The 25966-nt window shown below is 39.3% G+C and overlaps 1 protein-coding gene across 1 annotated transcript in view; it reads right to left on the bottom strand.

The window, feature by feature from the left end:
- LOC124712473 (ubiquitin carboxyl-terminal hydrolase 32) overlaps positions 1-25966 on the bottom strand; it is a 233462-nt gene that overhangs the window by 61727 nt on the left and 145769 nt on the right. Inside the window, exons 20-22 of the mRNA XM_047242768.1 lie at positions 23707-23828; positions 14273-14473; positions 11501-11691 (exon numbers count right to left, since the gene is read on the bottom strand). Of these exons, the coding sequence (XP_047098724.1) occupies positions 11501-11691; positions 14273-14473; positions 23707-23828 (514 nt within the window). The remainder of the gene's footprint in view (positions 1-11500; positions 11692-14272; positions 14474-23706; positions 23829-25966) is intronic.

Raw genomic sequence — 25966 nt, 5'->3', positions numbered from 1 at the left:
TTGAATCTGGCTGCTTTTTGTTGTCAAGTTGACATATATTCCCAGCTCTGACAGTTATTTTTAAATTATTTGGTAACAGTATATAATCTACAAAACTACATACTTTGAAAGTACTAGGTTTCCCAACAACTGTTGCATACAACTATTTCGAGGTTAAACTTCGTATCCTGATTATATTTACAATAATGAAAAGAACGGACGACACACTGAATTGCAGACAGACCCAGAAAAAAAACAATTGATACACACGTAGCTTTTGGCTAAAGCCTTCATCCAGAAAGAAAGGAAAACACCAACGTCTGGCACACACGACTTGATCTCCCAGTGCTTCAGCCATTTCCTTTAGCGGTCCAGCTAAAGTGGCTGGAGATGCCAGTCGTGTGTGTGTGTGTGTGTGTGTGTGTGTGTGTGTGTGTGTGTGTGGGGGGGGGGGGGGGGGGGGGGGGGCAACTTTCTTTTCTGAAAAAGATTTTGGCTGAAAGCTAAGTTCTGTATGCAACAGTATTTTGTTGTGCGTGGCTGCACCTCAATGTGTCATTTTTACAGTGTGTAGCGATCTATCCTTTTAATAATTTTTGCTATTCCAACCTGGACTTTCCATTGTTTAAGTTGCCTCATTGTATTTACTTATTCTACAGCAAATTAAATAACGATGACATCCAAAATGCTTTGTTACAACAGTATGGATGTGTACGTTAACTAAATTATGTGGGTTGTTGGGAACATCTAGGCAGTTGCAAACTTTTTAAATTATTTCTTTCACAACTAGAGAAATGAGTAAGTTTCTGAGAGCACAGCCCAGGAGCAAAAAAAGTAACTACGTTTTTCAAATTTGGTTCTATTCCTTCTTTCGACATTCTGTTCTACAAACAAAATGTTGTACATAAATGTGAAACAACAGTGTTTAAACCAAATTTTCATACTTGAAGCTTAACTATGCACTCCGGGGGAGATGATTAATGTTACACAAATCTCTTCCTGGATAAATTTTGCTTTTTCTTTCTTTTCCTTCCTTATTTCTTCTTTCATGACATTCACCCCAAGTTTCAGTATTTCTATACTGTACCTTGTAACATTGGTACCTTGGCACCAGAAGGCAGGAAAATGACAGTCATCATTTAAATAATCATTTCTTCATATCTATTCAATCTAAGGCATAATGTGGATTTTTTACTATTAGTCAGACCTCAAGCATTGTGTATATTCTGTTTGTATTACATCAAAAACAATAAACATGTTCATCTTAATAACAGACTGCTCACTAACCATTCATTCATAGAAATAAAGAAAGAAAAGATAAATAGATGGCTGGATTACGGGGTTTTAAGGGACCAAAACACTATGATCTTCAGTCCCTCCACACTGAGTGCAGGAAAAAAAATCATTTCATTTAAAAAATCTATGTAAGCAGCCATATCAGGTGTTAACAATAGGTTATTAAAGAGAGTCAGAAAACTCCACCCGGACAGGCCATGAAGGCCCAACAGTACCGAGCAGCCGCCAACTCATTCTCAGCCCATAGGCGTCACTGGAGGGCATAGGATCAGCACACCACACTCACAGCTGTATGTCAGTTTACGAGACAGGAGCCACTACTTCTCTATCAAGTAGCTCCTCAGTTTGCCTCACAAGGATCGAGTGGACCCTGCTTGCCACCAGCACTCGGCAGACCAAATGGTCCCCCATTCAAATGTTAGCTCATCCCGGCAGTGCTTAACTTCAGTGATCAGACAGGGAGCAGTGTTACCATTGAGGCAAAGCCATCAGGAGACAAAAGATAATAAGGTAAGGTGAGGGCAGATGTCGGCTGGGAGCAGTTCGAAGCCCACTGAGGCTTGTCATGTGGTGGAATGTGTATCTCCAGCATCTGACCAGGATCTATATGTACATACATACTCCGCAAAGCCATAGTAAGGTGCATGACAGAGGGTACTGTGTAGCACTACTTGTCATTTCCTTTCATGTCCCACACATCTGTCTTTATGTCTCTGTTTCAGCCCTAATTTCTCGTATCTTACCTTCGTGATCCATACACAAAGTGTAGGTTGGCTGCAGTTAGCTTCAGATTGAGGGTTCTCAAAATTTTGTCAATAGTATTCCTCAAGAAGAATGTCATTTTCCCTTCAGGGATTCCCATTTGAGTTCCTGAAGCAACTATGTAACCTTGCATGTTGTTTGAACGTTGTTGTTGTTGTGGTCTTCAGTCCTGAGACTGGTTTGATGCAGCTCTCCATGCTACTCTATCCTGTGCAAGCTGCTTCATCTCCCAGTACCTACTGCAACCTACATCCTTCTGAATCTGCTTATTGTATTCATCTCTTGGTCTCCCCCTACGATTTTTGAACGTACCAGCAACAATTCTAGCAGCCCATCTCTGAACTGCTTCAACGTCTTCCGTTAATGTAACCTGGTGCAGATCCCAAACACTTGAGATGTACTCAAGAACAGGTTGCACTGGCGTCCTATATGTGGTCGCCTTTAACAAATGAAACACAGTTTCCCAAAATTCTCCCAATAATCTGAAGCCTACCATCTGCCTTCTCTACCTCAAACCTCACATGCTCATTCCGTTTCGTTTCACTCTGCAGCTTTACAGCCAGATTTTTAAACAACGTGACTGTGTCAAACACGACACTACTAATACTGTATTCGAAAATCGCAGTTTTCCCCCTCTCCCTCCACAACTCCTTTACATCAACTCACATTTTTCTACATTTAGAGCTAACTGCCATTCATCACACCAACTACAAATTTTGTCGAAGTCATCTTGTGACCTCCTGCAGTAAATCACTCAACAATGACACCTTCCTGGACACCAAAGCATCATCAGAAAACAACCACAGTTTGCTGCCCACCCTGTCTGCCAGATCATTTATGTATTTAGAGAACAATAGTGGTCCTATCACACTTTCATGGGGCACTTCTTACGATACCCCTATCTGTGATGAACACTCACTGTTGAGGACATTGTACTGGGTTCTATAACTTGAGGTGTCTTCAAGCCACCCACACATCTGAGAACCTATCCCATATGTTTGTATCTTCATGAACAGACTGCAGTAGGGCATTGTGTCAAAAGCTTTTTGGAAATCTAGAAAGCATAAGCCTTTCAGCCACCCACAGAAAGCAACATGCCAATAGCTGACAAGTCGGCTGTATAACAGGAGCAGCACTAAGATAATCTAAAAAATAAATTACAACTCTGGCAACATTACGATGAAAGTAGTGCGACATATCATTTCGGTGGAGTGATTCGTTACACAACATTTACCGCACTGGCAAATGATGACCACCACTGTGAAAGCTGTATTCAACTACCAAGTTAATATAGTAGTCTGTTTGGTCATTTGCACCCTTTCTGTGCATGTAATGTGAAACTGGATGCACAAAGTATGTCTGCAAGCTGAGGTGACAGAAATCTTACTACGCTTTAGGGAGCCTGCTGTTTGCACAGTTTATTCTGTGTAATGTCACTTCCTGCCTCAGACATACAGCACGCTCCATGTAACAAAGACATTACTGAAAATCGTGATGATGCCACCGATATCTGGAGTGTCGTAAAAAGCATTCATTAGCTGTTATTTAGGAGAGAACTGAAATCAATAACACCAAATGAAATAGTATTGATACGTACCACTTGTCAGAAAGTAATGTACAATGTGTCTGGCTATTGTAGCAATTTGGTCAACATACGGATTTTAGCAAAGAAGGCCTCTAAATATATGAATGCACTGTCTCACAGTGATATGAATTAATAAAATCTTGGGCTTTCAGCGTGTCAGATGGTTGAAATCCCATGAGCTTTCGACCACACTCTCCTTGGCTATCGTCTAGTGGTAAATGACTACCGTGTCACCATAACCTTGACATTATATACCTGTGTTGGCTGGTGGCTGGGAGCCAGGCTGTGCTGAGCTGCAAACTGCCATCCTTATTGATTGTGTTTTCAGATATTTTTATTTCTGTAGCTGCATTTACAAAGCTATCCCAAAATCCCTTTTGTCTTCATAATGACATATGTTTCATTGAACAGAATTCTGTGTTTATTTTCTAAAGCAGTTTCTGCCACAGCTGATTTGTCAAGATAGTGTACATGTAAGAACCGCTCGTGTTCCATCCGACATTGCTCCACAGTGTGTACTGACGTAGTGGCAGCTGCACAGACATGTTACCTTGTACACTATAGGCATTCTAAGCCCTAAATTGTCCTTCACAGGCCTTTTAAACTGTCGTATTTTTGCTGGGGGCCTGAACACGGATGAAATGTTGTCTCTCTTCAGGCGCTGATGAAACTTTCCCGCACTGCGGCACAGAAAGGCAGACATGTATGTATGTTGCTCTCTCCTTCAACAGAGTTTTTCTTGCTATCTTACCATAGAAAGTCCATGATATTTGATGGTGATTGTAGCCATTTTCCCAAAAGGCTTTTCAGAGGTGGCTTAGTTCTAGTGTCAGATTTTCAGCATCCAAGAAAACTTCAGCATGAAGGATAAGGGTGTTCAGAATGACATGTTTTTGGGCAGGGCAGTTGTGGCTGAAATTGTGCAAATACCAACCTGTTTATACAGGTTTCCTGTAGACACTGTGGCTGAGGTGGCCACTGGTTTTCCGATGAAAGAAGACGTCACAGAAGGGCAATGTACCATCTATCCCTAGTTCCATCATAAACCTAATGTGGTTGTAAATGTCTTTCAGGTGTTCTAAGAATTCTCCCTGTTATTCATGTCCGCAGGGCCAGATTATGGAAGTGATGTCAATATAATGATAAAAGCAGCATGGCTTAGCTGGAGCTTTAGGTGTTCGTTTTTCCTGCGCGCTGTTCAGGAGTGTAATGGTAGGGAGACAGTACGATTGTGGTTCGATGAACCCTCTGCCAAGCACTTAAATGTGAATTGCAGAGTAATCATGTAGATGTAGATGTAGAGCTGTGTTCAGAGCAATATCTTCACATTTCTCGATAAAATAGGTTGGCTACAGATGGTGTTAGTGCTTAAACAATTCCACAATTGTACTATCATTTTTTGCAAGATTATGATTTGTGAGAAACCTTTTCAGCTTCCAGCACAGAAGAAGTTGCAGAAGGAGATAAAGTCTACACCAATGAATAGGTTCACAGTTACGATTTTGCAGTTCAAACAAAGCCAGTCAGTATTACTAACTAATGGTGCATGTAAAGTTATTCAAGAGCATAGCACACCACACAACACACGAAACACCTCATTAAATAGGTATGCCAGTGCCTGAACCAGATGCTGGAACCAAATTGGGATAAAAATGCGGCAGAGAGGCTACCTTCCACCCCTGTCCAGATGTCTGCTTGTGTCTGTATGTGTGGATGGATATGTGCGTGTACCTGTCCTTTTTTCCCCCCTAAGGTAAGTCTTTCCGCTCCCGGGATTGGAATGACTCCTTACCCTCTCCCTTAAAACCCACTTCCTTTCGTCTTCCCCTCTCCTTCCCTCTTCCCTGATGAGGCAACAGTTTGTTGCGAAAGCTTGAATTTTGTGTGTATGTTTGTGTTTGTTTGTGTGTCTATCGACCTGCCAGCGCTTTCGTTCGGTAAGTCACCTCATATCACACACATCCCTCCCTCTATCTGTCCAAAAGGTCAGTTTCATCTCAATTCATAGCTAATGAGAGAAACGTATTGGAGTTATATCCTTCTGTATCAAACTAAGTTGGCCACACTGATGAGACTGCTGGGCCAGTACGGCCACCGCCATAGTGTAGCTCGATTCTCTTCATCAGAAGTAGTCCACCATGATAGCATCCACTCATCTGAGGGCTCTCATCAGTGCAGTTCTGCCAAAGCGATAGCTACTCGACAGGACAGTTGTTGCCCAGACTCCTCACTTCCCAACTAAAATTGTATTCATTCCAATCCATCATTGGCTGATTGATACAGTGACTGGTTTTCATGGTTACATTGAAAATAAAACACTCACAGTTGCAAAGTTATTTTATTTAAGAGTAACATGTTCCACCATGGTCACACACCATCAGATTAAGTAAAAGTGTCAAATGAAGTACATTACACTGGCTATCAAAACTCTATGTCAATCACATACACATAAAACTGTGTGGATGAAAATTCGGTCATCAGAATGACTAAAGGGAACTGCGAAAACCTTTGAGCTGTTATAGTAACAAGTAAACCACGGCACCCAGCCGTTCATACACTGTATTGGCCTGGATGCCAAACAGTGGATGGTCTAACTGGCTGGCAGCAGCATTAGAATTACTAAACAGCTGATGACTGCATGCAGCCACGCCAATAAAATAAAAGCACAACAGATGGCCCTAGCATCTTAATTTATGGGTAAGGCTGATATGGAACTGATTCACCTATACTTCATACAAAGGATTAAATTAAAATTAATGATAAACACTTACAGTCCACTGCATTACTGAAATACCGTTAAACCCAGCATCCATAGAAAAAAATTTGTGTAATGTGAATTACACTGCTGTTCGTAACAGTAATAAGCCAGTGACAGTTGACAATCTATACAGAAAACAGACTTCCAAAATGCGTACAACATCCCACTCATTTCACCAGCAACTAATTCTAATTTTGTGAGAATCTCCTTTGTAGAACATCTTTTGTACAAGGTAGCTAAACATTTTTGAGAAACAGGGTGTAGACGTTATTTTTGCTTTGGCCAACAACCTAAGAACTGTTATATCTACAATGAACAGTTGTATAGAGATAAAATTGCTGGCTCAGGTGTGTACAAGATCAATTGCAGTGAATGTGATGCTTCATATATAGGACAAACAAGTAGGATGTTTAGGACTAGATTTCGTAAGCATTTACTGAATATAAAAGGGCAGGTTAAACACCACTCAGTGTTTGCAGAGCACCTAAAAGCTAGTGGCCATCACCAACACTGAGCAATTAAAAAGGACCCCATTCAACTAAAAATGAAAAAAAAGCTGAATTTGTTAGAAGAAATGGAAATTGTTATACATTCATGTGAACATAGTGTGCTAATCTTAATGATCAGCTGGTTAGTAAGAATCAGACATTTTAATTATACCTGTCATAAGGTCCCCAAACCTCCCCCCCCCCCCCCCCCAATTGACTTAGCACTATTATTCCAATAAGTTTTTTGATCATCGTATTACACTAAGCAGATTCAGAAGGATGTAGGTTGCAGTAGGTACTGGGAGATGAAGAAGCTTGCTAAGGATAGAGTAGCATGGAGAGCTGCATCAAACCAGTCTCAGGACTGAAGACCACAACAACAACATTGTCATATTCTAACCTAAGACCCACTCAGTGTGTACCATTGGTTCTGGACCTTTTATTCACAGTCTTTTTCTATGATGTATAATGTATGTTATCCCATGACCACCACGTAGGCACTCAAATGTTGAGATTTTTAGTGCCCTGTATGAACATTCACTATAATTCAGCAGTTTCTGAACACACATTTAATAGCACAGTCTCTCTACATTCCGCCTCTCACACATGCATATCTAATTTTTTAATGTTTTTTAAGGTTTGTAAAAGTTTTATTGCAGTTTTACTGTTGTTTTATTTATTTATTTGTTCATGGATGCTGCTTTTGCACAGTTTATCCATGTCATACTTGTTGAGTGACTTAATATTACCATCGTTTACCAGAATACTGTTTAGCTAGTATGTACAGTAAGCATTGTAGTGTTGCACATGATTTGGATGAACCTTATCATCTGTTCAATAATTTTAATTTTCATTACATTTTAATTTTAATCTAATTTATTCCTCGATATCATGTAAAGGTTGATCATTTCAATATTACCCTTGTCCGTAAATAAGATACAAGCACCATCTGTTGTGCTTTCACCATACTGGTATGGCTGTATGCAGCCATCTGCCATTTAGTAATTCTATACCACTGCTGGTTAGATTGCCCAGCTGTTTGCCATCAAGACCAATATGATGTACGCACGGGTCTGCTCTGTGCTCTACTTGCTGATATATCACTGCAAAGAGTCCCACAGTTCCTTTTAACAATAATATGAAAAGGGAAGTTGCTACTCACCATATAGCAAAGATGTTGAATTGCTGATAGGCACAACAATGATAGGAGTGGCGACTAGGTGTGGGTAAGGAGGAGGCTGGGGCGAGGAGGGGGAGGGATAGTATGGTGGGGATGGCAGACAGTGAAATGCCATAGGTTTGACAGAGGGAAGGGGAGAGGTGAGGGGAAGGGTGAAGTAGTGGAAAAAGATAGAAGTAAAAAGACTGGATGCAATGGTGGAATGAGGGCTCTGTAGTGCTAGAATGGGAACAGAGAAGGGGCTGGATGGGTGAGGACAGTGACTAATGAAGGTTGAGGCCAGGACAGTTACAGGAATGTAGGATGTATTGCAGAGAAAGTTCCCACCTGCGCAATTCAGAAAAGCTGGTGTTGGTGGAAAGAATCCATATGGCACGAGCTGTGAAGCAGTCATTGAAATAAGGGATGTCACGTTTGGCACCATGTTCAGCAACAGGGTGGTCCACTTGTTTCGTGGCCACAGTTTGTCGGTGGCTATTTACATGGACAGACAGCTCGTTGGTTGACATGCCCACATAGAAGGCAGCACAGTGGTTGCAGCTTAGCTTTTAGATCATGAGTCATTTCACATTTGATGAGATAGGTGATGTTCATGACCGGACTGAAGCACGTGGTGATGGGAGGACGTATGGGACAAGTCTTGCATTTATATCTATTACAAGGATACGAGCCATTATGTAAGGGGTTGGGAACAGGAGTTGTGTAAGGAGGGACGAGTATATTGTGTAGGTTCGGTGGACGACAGAATACCATGGTAGGAGGGGTGGGAAGGATAGTAGGCAGGACATTTCTCATTTCAGGGCATGACGAGAGGTAGCTGAAACCCCGCAGAGAATGTAATTCAGTTGCTCCAGTCCTGGGTGGTACTGAGTTACGAGAGGAACGCTCCTCTGTTGCTGGACAGTGGGACTTTGGGAGGTGGTCGGAGACTGGAAAGATTCTCTGAAGGGAGAAGAGTTATTTTTGGCTTTACTTCTACTCTGACTACTTTGGCAGTTCTATCTGCAGCATTGTCAAGCATGTATCATACGACCCACGAAAGAGCTCTGATACATGCTAAACGAGGCTTACATTCTATGGATTCGAACTCAGTGCTCTACAGATTTCATAACTATCAAACTACATGTGGAAAGAAAGATGATCTCAAGAGACACCTTAAAGAAGCACTGTCCTCTGGTGAGAATACGCTGCTGCGTCTCAACAGGAACAATATTTTGCTGAAAGTGTAAGTAGAGCCAAAAGAAGACAACAAGCAAACAGTATTCTGGAGAAAAAGAATCTGCTGAAATTTTTGCAAAAGTAAGTATTCCACTGAAAAAAGCTCTTATTATACAGTATAAAAACTATCAGCAGAAAAATCTCCTATCGGAGCACCAAAAATGTGAATATGTTCTCGTTTATTTAAGAGACTGACTGAAAGCAGCATACCACCTGCCTCATTCTACCTTCCTCAGCACATTTAAAAATTTTCCAAAAATTTTGGCACGCAAACATATTCGCACTTTTTTTTTTAACATGCAAGTCACCTCAAATTTCTACAACATGCCCTAACTGAAACTCACAGACACCCACCAATCCTTTGCTGTTAAGTTGCTCACATCCACTCACTCCCTCTTGTCCTCACTCGTTCAGTACAACTCACTGTCGTAGTATCTTTGTATCTTTCTGTCACTGCCTCCTGTCTCACAGCCACAGTCTCCTTTGTTCTGTCATTTTGCAACTGTCTCCTCTCACCATCACTGTCTTCCTCCTGCTCTCTCTTGTTGCTACCACCTCATCCTTCCCGCCAACTGCTGTTGTCTCTTCTCACTGTCAATTATCTCTCTCTTTCTGACTGCCATTGTCATATATTCTGTCTCTCATTATCATTGGCTCTCACCCACATCCATTTCCACTTTCTCATGTTCCATTGCCACTCTTTCTTTCTCTCACACTGCCACTGTCTCCTTCACTCTTTCTGCAACACAATCACTACCTACTATCTTCCAGTATTTACTCTTCCAGGGTGTAGAAAAATTTCTACTACCAGTCACATAATTTTTCCACATGCTATAAAGGAACAGTCATGGAGTTTGACAGCATCTACTACGGATAAAATTCATTTACTTTTCTGCCTCTTTGCCACTGTCAATGTCGTCTTCTCTCTCAGCATAAAAAAGTGCTTATATGTTCATATACCAGAGTCTTTGGGAGAAATTTTAAAGATGCTGAGGAAGGTATAATGAGGCAGCAAGTGACCCACTTTTCAAGAGTCTTTTAAATAAACAAGATCACATTCACATTGTTTGTGGTCTGATAGGAGCATTTTCCCGCCAGTTCCCTTATTTTCCCTGCTGCAGCAGGTCATGTAACTCATATGAAAAGAAATGTATTCGTCAGCAACATTTAGATAGTTTACTTATGTGAAACTGAAATAACACAAAACTAATTTTACACCTCAGACCAGATTTTACGTAGCAAAAGAATTTTGCATGTGCTTCAGTACTAAAACTGGGGGTTCTCTGATGATAACAGACATACTTTACAGGATTCTTCTCCATGCTACGTCACTTTGTAAACAACATTTTCCCCTTACACTGGATTTTACGAGAGTATTTTAAGTGTATAAGTAGGGTAAATTTGAACCTCTACATCTCAAATGGAAGAAGATTTGAAAAAAATGTTCATGGTTGTTCGAGATTGAAAACTTATGAATACATCACAAAAATTTCAGCCATTTGCTGGTCAAACCATTCTTGGAATCCTCAGCTGGGTTTTGGTCTGCTGGCCATGGCAAAAATATAATTTTAAAAATATCTTTTTTTTTTATTTTCCGAGGAACTGCGCATGAACTAATGATGACTCCATAAGTCTCATCAAGTCCACTGTAGACCACCTCATATGCAAAAAGGTGGAACTGATTTACTCAATTTACCTATGCAGGAGGAAGTGTGTAATGTTCACACTTTGACACAGTGGCGCTAAAACCATCTTTCTGTTAGGTATACATATGGTCCCTAGCCCAAAAACACTTGACCCTACTTTTTATCATCAATATAACCAAGGTATGAGCACAGGATAATGCCATGCATAAACATAGAAAATTCCATTTTTATGCACGGCATTGTGAAACATATTGGTAAGCATATAGTTGCACAATCAATTTATTCCCTTTAATTATTATTATTTTTTTATCTCCAATCACATTTTTTATCATCATCATCATCTTTGGGAATGTAGTGTGGCAATCTTTTAAAATAATATGTCTAATTATTTACAAATAGGGCGTTTATTTCAACAAAAATAGATGCTAATTTTGGCAAAAATAGATGTTTGATTTTCCAGCCCCTAGTCATCTAACAGTATCTTTCTACTTCTGGGAGCATATTTTTCTTCAACTACACATAATAATATGACAAAAGACACGCAAGTCAGAAGATAAACCAACTGGAAATGATGTGAAGGGTACGAACCAGTCTTGAGCATGGTTTGGTGCCGCTGTCTCAGATGGTGGTAGCGGTGAAACAAGTCGTGCAACCTGCACCAAAACAGCGTGGTAGAGGTCTTGGTGAGTTGTTGTTTCTGAACACGGTACAATTATTGGTAACCCGAAGAGGCTGGGTTTTGTCTTTTGCGATGACAGGAAATATACATCTTGTCGAATCTAAAAAACAACAAAGACAGTTTATCACTACAAGCCTTACAATTAATCAGTTCACTAAACAAACTCGTTAATAATATAATGCAAACACAGAGAATCAAGAGAATACAGTATGTTTTACGTATAATCATTTGATACAACATGCACTGAAGAACTAAATTTGTACCTGGTTGTCACAATGCCAAAGTGACCGTATGGTGCACAATTTCCTCTGAGTGCATTATCAGCCTGTATTTTTTTTTTTTTTTAAATTATGGACCAAATTATGACAGTCAATTCTCAGCACTAACCAGTCATGTAGCAAATATTTGTCATGTAGCAAAGATTTTTGCATCATGAAGTCAATCCCATCATCACTTGCAGTTTCAGCAAGATGGAGCATCATCCCATACTGCACTTCCTTCCATTGGCATACTGAATAAAATGTATCCATACGGTTAATTTATCACTTTGTAGACATCAACTGGCTTGCTCTTTCGCCCAGCCTAACAGCACCCGATAATTTTTAGTGGAGCTATCTTGAACAGGAAGTTTATGAGCAATGTCTCACCAGAATCGATGAACTAAAAGATCAAATTCGTGAGTGCACTCAGGGGGTTTCCAAATGACACGTTGCAGCAAGTTACGTTATCTCTTCCACAAAGACAACATGACTGCATTATTCATCATGTTTGACACTTACCAAATGTTATTTTCAAGAAACAGCCACACACAAATACTGCATAAAAAAGAAAATTTATCTCCATATAAAAAAAATTTCACACCATACCCTGAATTATCTCTTATTTTCAATACAATTGGGTGTTTCTGGTGCACTTTGTACATGACTACTATTAATCAGAAAAGCACTGTGGTGGTCAGACCTACCTTCATGTTGCTTAAAGCTTCATCTTTCGTATATACTTACATAGGAAAAATTTCAGAATTAGAAAGATTTAAACATGGATTAAGTAAATAAAAATAAAAACTGCTGATGCAAACTGTCCACATGTAGAATTTTCTTTTAATTTACTAGTTTTGTAAATCAGTTTACACATTTTCATCATTACGAGACACTGTGAGTGTTATTGACTGACAATCTACATAACTGACCAAGCAACAGAACTGAACACCCTGCAGTTCACAGTAAACTGTAACACGATTGTCGATGCCATATTTGTCCAGTAGTTTTTTTCATACCCTGATTATTCTACCCAAAGCCTGAACAGAAAAGATGACAACTCATTCCCTTATCAAACTCCTGACTTAGATTTAAAATTGTTAAAGATTTTACCCAGAAACTTGAGTTCAAATGTAGTACCGGTCAGTGACAATTCACACCAAAGTTTTTCAAAATACCCGAGAAACTATACCTGCCACCTGAGAGAAAAGTGTTAAGGAAAATATTAGCAGTTCTTTAACCAAAATAGTAACTGTGCTCACTGAAAAGTTATGTTTGAAATATTAAGGATTTTAGCAATGCTACCTAAGCTCATCTATGAATCAGACATGCACGCAGGAAAAAACCAGTAATTACCGCAAAAACAGATGTATACTCAAGTGTGGAACAAGATCCATACTGAATTCACATTTATAAATAAATCTAAAAAACCTTAAAACAGTACTTCCAACCAGAGAGTAAAATTTACAGTAAACTAGATTTGGAGATTAAAGAGATTACAAAGGCAGATAAAAAGTACCCATTAAAAAATAAATTTTACATAGTGAAAGATTACTTACAGGTGTTTTGTTGTTATTTATTTATGTTACTTTTTTTTACCAAATACCGACTCTGTATTATTTGTCATTTCACAACTCTCTTGTGCCTTACACCATAGTTTTCCCATGGATGATACTAACTTCCTCAGAGATCAACATATCACAAACAAGAAGCTGTGGTACACAAAATGGAAACCAATTATTGTCATGATCCTGGTGCTAGCTGTTAGTATTTGTACAGTGCGCACAGTGAAAAAAATGTGTGGACAATGTAGCACTAGCTTTTTACATTGTTAACTAACAGCACTGTACACTAGGTATGAACTGAAAGATGTTTAATTACTGTTTACACGCTGGCCTTCCATTCTGAACAGTGGAAACGTTACTCCCCATTATGTCATCCCGATTTAGATTTTGCTATTTTACTTCAAGAAAAAGTTAGTATGGTTCAAACTATAGAGCCACAGGTGACCTGTCCCATCCTTGCCAAATTATTACTACTACTACTACTACTACTACACTACTACTACTACTACTACTACTACTACTACATCATTTAAATAGTTCTGTGTAATCAGCATCTGCATCCAAATTTCTCCCACACAAATCTTAATACTTTGAGAGTCTTTTGTCACTTAGTTCTAAGAATTATGGGGGAAAACTTTGGACTTTATATTTTTAGTATTTTTTTATCACTAGCCAGTATTATATATTTAATAAAATGAATAAGGTAAATAACTGCTAAACTACCTCTACTAAAATTTAAATGTTTTATTAGGAATTTAAATGAGACAATACTTTAAGAACTGCAGCAATATGCTGACTTCCTTAAAGAGTTGCACATAGAAATTCACAGCGTATCTGTTATAACCCAAATCCGACTTGCCATTTTTCGATGGAGTGCGACGATAAAGCCCTGCGGGCTGCACACGTCTGTGTCACTGAGGCCAGCCAGGCTGCCGGAGCTGGCACTGCTGTGCCCGCTCGACTGGCGCGCAGCTATCGCAGCTATCTCCTCCGGTGGCAGGCTGCCATTGCTCCCACTGCTTCCACTCAGCCGATGGGATGACGAGCCAGCCTGGAGTTGCTGCAGCAGAGTAAATGTCAAAATGTAATTTTACCTTTCATCATATCTACTGAGATAGTATGTGTATAATACTTGCTAAAACAGTTACAAGAGGATTGCTTAATGTGTAACAATTTTTATCCACTGAGCAACATTGCACTGAATTTTTCTGCCAATTCTGCAAAAATCTTTCATTACACTACAAAATACAATAAAAACCATGATACATGCTAAAAGTCTCAGGACTGCTTGTGACTTTTCTTTTATAAACAATGTTTCCACATTTTTTCTGAACTATTATCCATACACAAAAAATCAGATTACTGGTTGTCAGTACTTCATTTATATCTGAGCAGTGTGTATACTATTATCATTTTCAGTAACTGCAGTGTTACTTCAGTTGTGCTGTTATATTGACCTGTGTATATGTGCTTTATCTCGTCTAAAGATAATGTCAATCTGTCTCATTTCTCAAAGGCGCATATACTTCCACAAATTAAGTGTCAAATATCTGTTGCCCACATAGCAATTCACTTCATTACAGGTATATGAAGAAAGTACTTTCATGTGATCACAAATACTCATTGTGTATTAGTTTATGTGCTTCTCATTCGCCACAACATTGAACTTGGCGACTACTTTTGGGATTTGAGTATACAGCTCCTTCTGTGCGGCTAGGATTTGATCAATTCAGATACAAAAGATTTCTTGAAGATGGAAGGCCATACAGATGGGCGACAAGAACTACAGCAGAAAAATTGTGATTTCTGTTTGGATAGTGATTTGAGAGGAAGTCAGCTGCACATATCAGAACATACAGCATACTCATCACGTTGCGTCATTATCCGTTCAAGTATCTCAACAAGAAACATCATGTTAGAAAAGTTAATCAGTTGATAGATACAAGGGCAGTTTGAAAAGCTCGTAGAAACACCATTAGATGTCAGGACTAGCTCTACGTGGTGCCCGTGTAATAGCAGCTTGTCCTGTATGAGTAAACCTGTGATTGTTCACTGCTCCGGGTAGAGACCTGTGTTGCAGAAGTTTTTGTGTTGTCATTCGCATGCAGTGGTGCGTGAAGATGGGAAAAACGTCGAGATTTAAAGCAGTGATGTAAATATGTCATAAAGAAGAGTATGAAATCAAAGGAAATTTGTGCTCATTTTCTGAACGCAGGGGAGGACTCTGTTAATTCACGTTCAACTTTACCAATTGTGCAAGTGAGTTTAAATTTGGTCGGAACAGCTTAGATTATTATTATGATGATGATGTGCATAGTGGTCAAGCAAGATGATCCACTACCCCAGAAATTATTGCAAAAGTGCATAAAATGGTCACAGAGGATTGTCGACTGAAAGTGGGAGAAACTGCTGAAGATGTAGGGATGTGGAAATGGATACGAGAAAACTATCTGCTATATGGGTGCTAACACAGGTCAGAATGGAAATGTTCGAACAATGTTTGAACCATTTTCAGAGCAACCAGCAAGGTTGTGGCAGTGGTTTGTGACCACAGTTTAAGCTGGGATACACTACTACACAACAGCGATTAAACAACAGCCAAAACAGTGGAAACATATTGATTCGTAAGCTCCGAAGAAAGCAAAGGCAATATGGTTGGCGAGAAAGGTCGTGGTGTCACTTTTTTGGAATGGGAAACAAGTAACATCTATGTAACACATCTGTGAAATTCTGATCTGACCACTCAGTATGAGTAGCTACACATCTTAAAGTCTGGGGATGACAATGAACACACAGCATCTGAGTTTAACTGTTTTATAGCATACAGACTTACCGGATAATTTAATTCTGGTGTGAGCTTTCTACACTATGACAACAGGTGCATTGTGTTTGTTATAATGCCTTGTCACAGTATTAAGTGTCCACTGTGATATTCAATAATTAGTGTATCACTAATAAATGACTAGCTTATTTCCCTTCTAGAAGTGTTGACATAGGAAAAGATGCAATTTTCTTTACCTGTTTGATCTGTGAATAAGACTGGATCTGGCCTCAGAAACGTTACAGTGAAAATACCCTTGGACAAGGCAATTAAAATTTAACTATTGGTGGTCTACATTATTTTGGTACTATCCGATCTGGAATAAGTTTTCAGAATATTATTTTGGAACATCGAGATACTTCAAACTGAGTGCAAAACAGGTAAGTGGAGTGTCGCAACCTCGTACGCAATTTGGCAACGTTTGCTGACCCAGAAGCACAGATACGACCATCAACATGCTGCACATTGAACTGAGACTCTTCTGAAAAGGTAGTGTGCTGCCACTCCCACATACAGAGTAGTTACAGGGTGAGACACTGTCGATGCACCTCTCTGCTGCCATGTTGAAATGAGTCGTGACTTCTGCTACGTCGGTAGATGGGTGCTCAAGATTATGTCACACTGTGTGTATAGATGCTCGCCTCACTGCAGATCATCCGTCTCCTGACTCGATTTGCACTATATCACCTCACGATTCTGCATGTCCAACCGAATGGTGTGTCCATCCTCCAGGGTGTTTGGTGCACACGGCCATTGAGATCCCAAACGGAATGGTGCTCCAAAACCAGTCAGTTTTATATTTGTACAGCAGTCGTGAGAACCCGACAAATGTGAGTGGCAATATTGCAGGACGATGAACTGCAGTCTCGACAGGCCACAGTATTGTCGCCGTCAAATTCCGACACATACACGTTTTTCCTCCTTACGTGAAGTGTGACACTATCTTCTCACAGACAGACAGAATTCGACTGTGAATCTCAATGAGAAACTAGGTGAGTAGCATTTTCTTATATACAGAATATAGACAGTGTTAGTCCTATCTGCTTTGTGCTGTTGCACTGGGAAGCTAATCATTTGCACATTCAGGAGATAGTACACTTCACACCAGTTCGATTTCTACCAAATGCCGCCATCACAGTGTTGTAATTTTTAATGGCCAGCAGTGTACTTCTCATCAACACTCTTTCACAAAATCTCAAAGAACTGAAGATTTAACAAAAACAAACATTTACAATATCTTGGATCGTGCACTAGAGCTGAGTGTCTAAATTACCAGGAAATTGACATACCTCTTATGATTATATTAAACAACAGGATTAAAGCCGTTATCAACAAGATACGAGTGGCATAAAAGTAAAATACATCTACAATGCTAATTTATACTTCTTTGCAGTGTTTGGTAAATGGAAGAGCAAACTTGCAGCAACAAGGTTTCTGGAATTAATTATGTACAGTTCTTCTGGATTAAAATGGTTAATGAAACTGATATGAATAATCTACATTTAAGTATGAAAGCCCAAATCTACAGCAACATTATTTACAGCAATCAACTGTTTATTCAAGCATTGTTTTAGTGAAAGTATGTGACAAAACCGTTATTTTGAAAAGCTTGAAAAAGTGCAAATACCATTTTCATAAAGACTGTGAAACATGTACAAGGGTATGCTGAAAAGTAATTCCTTTGGATTTTTTTTAATATGAAAGCTCTTCAATATTTTTACATAAAATGAACATTATTAACATTATATACTTTTATTCTTCACGTATGCATATTTATTTCTCAACAGTCACCTTTCCCAACGAGAGGCCAATTTGTTGACTCGGTCACTGTAGAATCTGTGACTTTGTCAATGTAGCCAGAGCCTCACTTCCGCTTGTACTGCTTCACCACTATCAAAGTGACGTCCTCAAAAGTGTTCTTTAAGTTTTGGAAACACATTAAAATCAGATGGGCCAACTGGGAGCTGTTTGGAGGATGATCGATGACAGTGAACCCGGGGCATCAGATTGTGGCAGATGTCAAGGCACTTGCGCATAGCCCAGCAATTTCATGCTGAAGGAGAGGGTGCTCCTGGTGTGGGCGAAGTCTTCGAATTGGTGCTTTTAGTTTTATAAGGGTTTTGCAGTACCTTGCAGAGTTTATTGTGGTGCCATTGGGCATGAATTTCAAATTCACCACTCCTTGAACATCCCAGAACACTTTGAGCATGACTTTTCCCGCTGATGGTATGGTCTTTAAAATTTTTGGAACCTGTGATCTTTTGTGGCAGAACTCTTCTCTTTCTTTCGGGGTCAAAATGATGAACCCAGTTTTCATCAACTGTCACATTTTGTTAGGGAACTCATCACCCAATTGCCCAAAACGAAAAAGAAGTTGTTGACAAATGTCCTATTCCCTCTGTTTCATGTTAGGAGTGAGCATCCAAAGCACCTGCTGCACACACCTTTTTCTGTACTGCACACTCTCTTGATATGCCACACTTACCCCAGAAATGTGTGTGTTTACCCAACGATTTTGTCTGGCAAGGTCATTGACCCGATTCCAAGGAGTCTAGTCGATTGCCATATGTGGTCATCCATTGTGAGACCTGTCACGTGTGTTGATATTAGCACCATTGTTTCCTTCCTTAAGAGCATGAACAACCCAATGCTGCACATTACTGATATCATCACTGTACACAGCTTTGATCCTTTTAAGGTTGTCAGTTGGAGGTATGTTTTCTGTCGTTATATACCTGATTACAAGGCACTGTTTTTCACACCCCGAAATAGTTACATGAGACACCACCATGTTCCACACTATAATTTGGAGCCCCCTAGTGGCAGAGGGTTGCAACTTGGTAAGCAAAGTGAGGAAGTCGATCGAGTAATATGCGTGACAAGTAACACCTCAACTGACATTGAGAACAGAATACAAAATTTGGAAGTATTACTTTTCAGCATACCCTCTTAGTTGAAATGAATTCACATGTAATTAGTGAACTGCAATAAACTTACCACAATCAACTCTAAATTCATATACTTACTTGCAAACAAAGATTTTAAACCTTTCTCTATTATGGATATGTAACACAGTGACTGAAATGAATAAAGATTTTCAGAAATAACTGCAACAAATTGTCTTTTGTTACAGTTCAGTTTTTAATTATATCATGACCGATTTTTTGAGTCACCTACTGACATCAAGAGATGCTGATGCTGATGATGATGGTGAATTGAAAACTGATCATGGAATAATAAAAATGGAACCATTACAAAAGGCAACTGGTTGTAGTTATTTCCGAAAACCTTTACTAGAGAAATGTGTGTGGCATTTTACTACAATAAATTAACATTAATGTGCATAAAGATGGCCACATGTACAAACATTAAGTGAAATCTTAATATCAGTTAGCCAAAATAATAGTATATTGACTGTGCACATTTTAGCCATCCGTTAAACTCAATAAACAAACAGAGACCTGCTTTAATGGAAAGTACTACCATGACAACAGTTCAGTCTGTGTCACATGATCACAATAATCTCACTTTTAATATTAAACAGCCACACAACGTCCAACAGTCTTTTCTTCCTCTACAACATTTTTCCCTTTCAATTACATGTATATTTTGTCCTCATTTTCCTTTCTCACTGTTACTCAAGTATGTATCTGTGAATGTCTCTCACTTCTGCCTCTCCTTCACCTTGACATCCCTCTACAGTCTTCCACTTTTCAACTCGCAACCCACATTCCTCAACATCTGCTTTCTTACTCCAAACTCGCATAACATTTACTAATCATAATATTTTCTACATCCCTTTCAACATACGGGTTGATCCACAATTTTAATCACAACACTTCGCAAGGGTGGTATATCTTACCATCTAGAATCAATCATTCTTAAAAACCGAGCAAGTGTGTGTGTGTGTGTGTGTGTGTGTGTGTGTGTGTGTGTGTGTGTGTGTGTGTGTGTATACGCAAGGGGGAAAGGGGGGGGGGGGGGGGGCACATGAAACAGATCTCCCTATCAGTAAACAGTAATTTAAAATTGAAATCAATATATTCATTTGTTTAAGACTGAAAACTTTGTTTTTGAGCCATGCGTGGCTCACGTTCCCGCCACCATGTATTTTACACCCTGTTTTCAACGTATTTCCACCTCACTATGTTAATTTGAATTACTACCATCACTGAGTCGCTGCTTTGCCTGACTGTGACCGGTACTAGCAGCGCATATCGATATATTCCATCTTCTAATACCTTTGCTCGACTGCTATTACTTCCCGATCGTTGTCTGTTTTAAGGCAGTTTGGGTCGTGAGTTCGGGCTACCAGTGAGTTGGAACGCGTCTGGAGCCCAGTCCGGACCTGCCAGTCGTGAGTCGCAATGCGTCAGTAGCGCAGTCGGGTTGGAGCACTACGGTCTGCGTCAACATGGCTCGCCCAACCAATGCCGACATGTATCACTTGAGACGGGCCACGATCTTGGTGGATCACCGGTCGGTCGTCCTACCGGGCGACGCATTTTGGCTCACCAATCATTCTGTGTGCGTGCGCGCGCACGCCTTCGTCCAAGTGTTTGTCAGGTTGTGTGTAGTTGACATTATTCTCTCTGACGACCACTTTAGATGTTGTCGGGTTTCTGAGGGAGTCGGTCAGTTGCTGTGGACCAGGGAAGTTATCTCCGCACGGTGCAGTCGGCTGGGTCTGCTGGTGGTCCCTGCATAGTGTCAGAGCGTGTGTGGAGCTGTCCAATCACTACGAGCTTTGTGGTTCATGGACCCAGGATGTCAAAGTTGAGTAGTGGTTTCAACTACCCAAGCCACGTCCATTCATGTCGTGTGGTTTGTTTCGGTGGTCCGCTGTTGGGGAGATTTTCCTGTGAGCAACACCGAGTGTTTCTATTGCTGAAATTTAGCTGCCGTGCAGTGCAATTAACTTTAGTGGTTGACTACAATTTGAGTATACCAGTGGAATCTTCTGCCTTGTGGCCATTAGTGTTCCAGTTACCTGCCCTGGCCACTAACGTAATTTCAGGCAGCGTCCTTTCCTGACCTTTTGTTGCTGTCCAACATGTTGTGTACTTTTGACAGCTAATACATATTTCATTGTGGATCATCACGTTCATAACCTTCTGTGTTTGAGTTCTCATGTACTGGTTGGTGGCAAGCAAGTCATCGTGTCCGTCGGTCTGTGGCTGTCCCCTGGTTGGGTTCCAAAGGATCAAGTGTAGCTGGGCTCACCCAATGTCTCACCCAAGTGAACAAGGGTAGACCGACCTCCCTGGAGGCTTCCGAGTGCTGTTTTCTTTATTGTCCTTCTCACCCGTGTTTAATTCTCTGTTAACAATCTATCACAGCCAATGATTTAAAAATTCTTGTTTTATTGGACTTCATGTATTATGAATTTTGAAAAATCAATTGTGAGCCTTAAGCCACTTAAAACCTTATTCTTGAACTTACCCTTTAAGCAAAAACATTGTGGCCTTCTGCCTTAAAAGATTATGGTAATGTAGTTTAAAATTTTCAAATTTAATTGTGGCCCTCACCCGCTTGTATTGCACCTTGAATATGTTTGTTCTGTCTACTTTTGCCTTGAGGCTTTCCAGCCTAGCTGTGATGATATGTATATTTTAATTATTTTATTTGCTATTTTAGCTCCATTTTTATTTTGTTGACTTCAAATTTCCTGTTTGGAGGCCCTCAGCCATGAAATAACTGCCTTTTTGGAACTCTTAGTTCTAAAGGTTCGGCTGTGTGCTGTTTGGTTTATAGCTGTTATTAAATTACAATTTTGAGTGAACCAGACTGACACCTTATTTGGACCTTTCCACAATCCTTATCACCTGTCCTGCTCTGTATTAAATACAAGTAAAATTTTACACTAATCACTAATATCTGAACTCCAATCACTGCTAATGGGATTTCAGAAACATAAAAATTGACTGAATAGAAATGAGGTGCTATTATATTCTGCCATATTACTACCCAACACATTTTATGCTCATCACACACACACACACACACACACACACACACACACTCACTTCCTTGGGCATTTACTATTTAACAACTAGGCTACAATAGTGTTACACCCAGCAGTTTTCTGCATTGCTGTATTTCAGATTAGTGCTTCCTATAATAAATCACCAGTAAATACATGTTACATTTGGTGGCAATACAAGCACAGCATGAATTTCAGGATGCGGTGTGGGGGCAAAGATGGGGGTGGATGCCAAAATTTAGAATTTTAATGTATTGTGGTAAGGAAGACACTAGCAGGGATAAACTGCAACATAATATGAATTCTTTGTGAAAACATAATGGAATTTACCAACTAGGGGAGGAGAAAATGCTTGTGGCTTAAGCAAAACATTGTAAGTCTTTGCCCTAAACACTCTTACTCTATTGAAAATGATGATGCTTGTCAACAAATTATGTAATTGTTGTTGTTGTTGTGGCCTTCAGCCCAGAGACTGGTCTGATGCAGCTCTCCACACTGCTCTATCCTGTGCAAGCTTCTTCATATTTACGTTAAAAGAGTTATTTAATTACATATAGTCTGAATGAGTGTATTGCAGCTATGAATAACTGAAAACTGAACCCTCTATTGCAACAGTCATTAATCTCTCTCTCTCTCTCTCTCTCTCTCTCTCTCTCTCTCTCTCTCTCTCTCTCTCTCTCTCTCTCTCTCTCCCCCCCCCCCCCCCTTCTCCCTCTTTCTTCCTCCTCGTGTGTGTGTGTGTGTGTGTGTGTGTGTGTGTGTGTGTGTGTGTGTGTGTGTGTGTGTGTGTGTGTGTGTGTGCGCACATTTCTGAAACTTATCCCTTCAAATACTGCGATATTTCCCCAGTTTAAAAGCACTATGTAAAAAAAATGTACAACACAAAAATGTTTTCTAGTCTAACCAACATTATTCCTACATCAACCGGAAGTCAATCAAAATGTGAATTTTGTAAATTTATTGTAATGTCATATACATGGCATGTCTTCAAAGTGCTGAAATCCATAAGAACGATCCTGAAATCCCACTCAAATGCTATGTAAGTAGTAATTCCAGGTATAGTGGTGTACAAGATATTAAGAATTATATGACTGTGTCAGTTTTCATTAAAGCTCACAATTAATCAAGGGTATAACCGAAACAAGTCCACACAATAAAATTTAATACATGCAAATACTTCATCATCCTCATCCATCCTTGGCAGGAAACTACAGTTTACATTTTCCAAAGCACTACAAACTGTGTGCAAATACAGGTATATCTTATCTGCCTTATTAATATAAGCTAATACTCTAATAAAAACTGTGAGACGGGAACCTCATAGCAACAATGTGTTCTGTTTAGTGCTACAGAAACAAAAATTGAAAAAAAAAAAATACCATCACTTACTCCACCACCAAAAGGTAAGGCATAAAACAGCAGGCTTGTATTACCATACCTTGAAGCACAAGAATGTGGCAGGCATGCAGAAACTGGAGTGCCACCTTACCTCCGCGTTTGGATTCGGATTGCTTGAACTGCCGTCGTCTACAACTGGTCTATTATTACATGTAAGAGAGTGCGGATCACATTCCACACTGGCCCGAAGCACTGGGCTGCTTGTAACACCACCTGCGCCCACAATCAAAACAACACGGCTATTATGTCTACAAACACACTAGTAAAATGGTGTCTACTAATATTGTGCAAATTTTAAAATAAACAATTACTCTGACAAAGCTGCAACAAAAGCAGTATGAGAAGTGGAACTAAATATTATTCTAATCAATAAGTTACAACATTTTAGTAATGGGAGGAATGAGGCTGCCACAATATGAAGCCAAATAAAATTATGTTAAAAAACTAAATAAATAAAATTTTTATGCTGTTCACAAATTGCAACATCATAAGATTTTCACACTAATTATGGTCATATAAGTATGGTCTTTTCTGAACGTACATCGGACCAAAAAGTGATTTTGGTAGCTAGAGTCCAAAGTTTTTGTTAATCATGCCTTTTGTGTTCTTTTGGAGTTTCCATAGCATCTTTCACCCCAAACAAATGTTTCTTTATATCGAATCAAAAAGTGAAATAACAATTTTCATAAATTTAGCTTTAAATATTTTTTAATTTAACAGAATATTTTCTTAAAAATTTTCATCCCCTATTGTACTCCCTTACAAGTTGAATTTCCAGAAACAATGAAACAGGGATTTCTTTTTTATTTCTCACTGAGAAGACAAATACTAATTGTCATGGATGTAGCCTTAGAAGTCCTTTTGTAGTTCTTTAGCAACAATTTAGATTAAAAAAACACCTTTCACCCACTGTTTTACTCTATTAGTGGTTGAATTTCCAAAAATACTGAAATAGGAATTTTTTTTCCTGACTGGGAACCCAAATACTAGTTTTACAATTCCAGCTTCAAAATTCCCTTAATGCAGACCTACTTTCAAAAAGCCTTTCATCCCCTCATCTCCTATTTCACACCCTTAAGAGTGGAATTTTGGACAATAGTTTCTTAAACATTGCCTACAGTATAAGATCAACACCCTCTCCAAGCTTCAAGTTTCTATCCACAGCGATTTGGGCTGGGCAATGATGAGTCAGTGAATCAGTCTGATCCTATTTCACTCCCTTAGAGGTTAAATTTCCAAAAACAGTTGAACACCAATCTTCAAATATTTAGCTTCACAAATGCTATTGCTATGAAATATTTTCATAAAACATTTCACCCCCTATTTCAGCTCGTTAGGGTTGAATTTCCAAAAATAGTGACGTGTATGTTTTATTTCTAACACAGAAGCCAGATACAAATTTTCACAGATGTAACTTCAAAAATGCTTGCACAATGAAATGTTTCCATAAAATCTTTCATTCCTCATTTCACCCCCAAAGGGGTTGAATTTCCAAAAACACTGAAAGATGTATTTTTTGTTTCTAACTGAGAATACAAATTTAAATTTTCATAGATTTAGTTTTAAAAATGCTTTCAAACTACAATATTTTCACAAAAAAATCTCATTCTCTAGTTCACTTCCTTATGGGTTCGATTTCCAAAAACACTGAAACATAAATTTGCTATTTGTAACTGAAAAGTCAAATGCCAATGTTATAGCTTTAAAAATACTTTAGTAGTTCTTTAATAATGATATATTTTCAAAAAAACTTTCACCCTTTATTTCACCTCCATAGGGACCTTGCATGCCTCAGAGGAGTATCCATTGAGAGGCGAGACAAATGAGTGGTTCCTGAAGAGGGGCAGCAGCCTTTTCAATTGTTGCGAGGGCAACAGTATGGATGATTGATTGATCTGGTCTTGTAACACTAACCAAAACAGCCTTGCTGTGCTGGTACTGCGAATGGCTGAAAGCAAGGGGAAACTACAGCCGTAATTTTTCCCGAGGGCATGCAGCTTTATGGCAAAGAAAGCATTTCTGAAAAAGGGAAATTTGTTAACATCAAGTATAGCTTTAACTGTCAGGAAGTCATTTCTGAAAGTATTTGTATGGAGTGTAGCCATGTATGGAAGTGAAACATGGACGATAAATAGTTTGGACAATAAGAGAACAGAAGCTTTCGAAATGTGGTGCTACAGAAGAATGCTGAAGATTAGTTACGTGATCTACCCATCTAATGACTAGGTATTGAACAGAATTGAGGAGAAGAGAAATTTGTGGCCCAACTTTACTAGAAGAAGGGATCAGTAGGTAGGACATGTTCTGAGGCATCAAGGGATCACCAATTTAGTATCTGAGGGCAGCAAAGA

This window comes from Schistocerca piceifrons, chromosome 8 (genome assembly GCF_021461385.2).
Source record: "Schistocerca piceifrons isolate TAMUIC-IGC-003096 chromosome 8, iqSchPice1.1, whole genome shotgun sequence".
Lineage (NCBI taxonomy): Eukaryota > Metazoa > Arthropoda > Insecta > Orthoptera > Acrididae > Schistocerca > Schistocerca piceifrons.
Note: the sequence above shows the minus strand (reverse complement) of the source record. Positions and strands in the feature narration are given on the sequence as shown.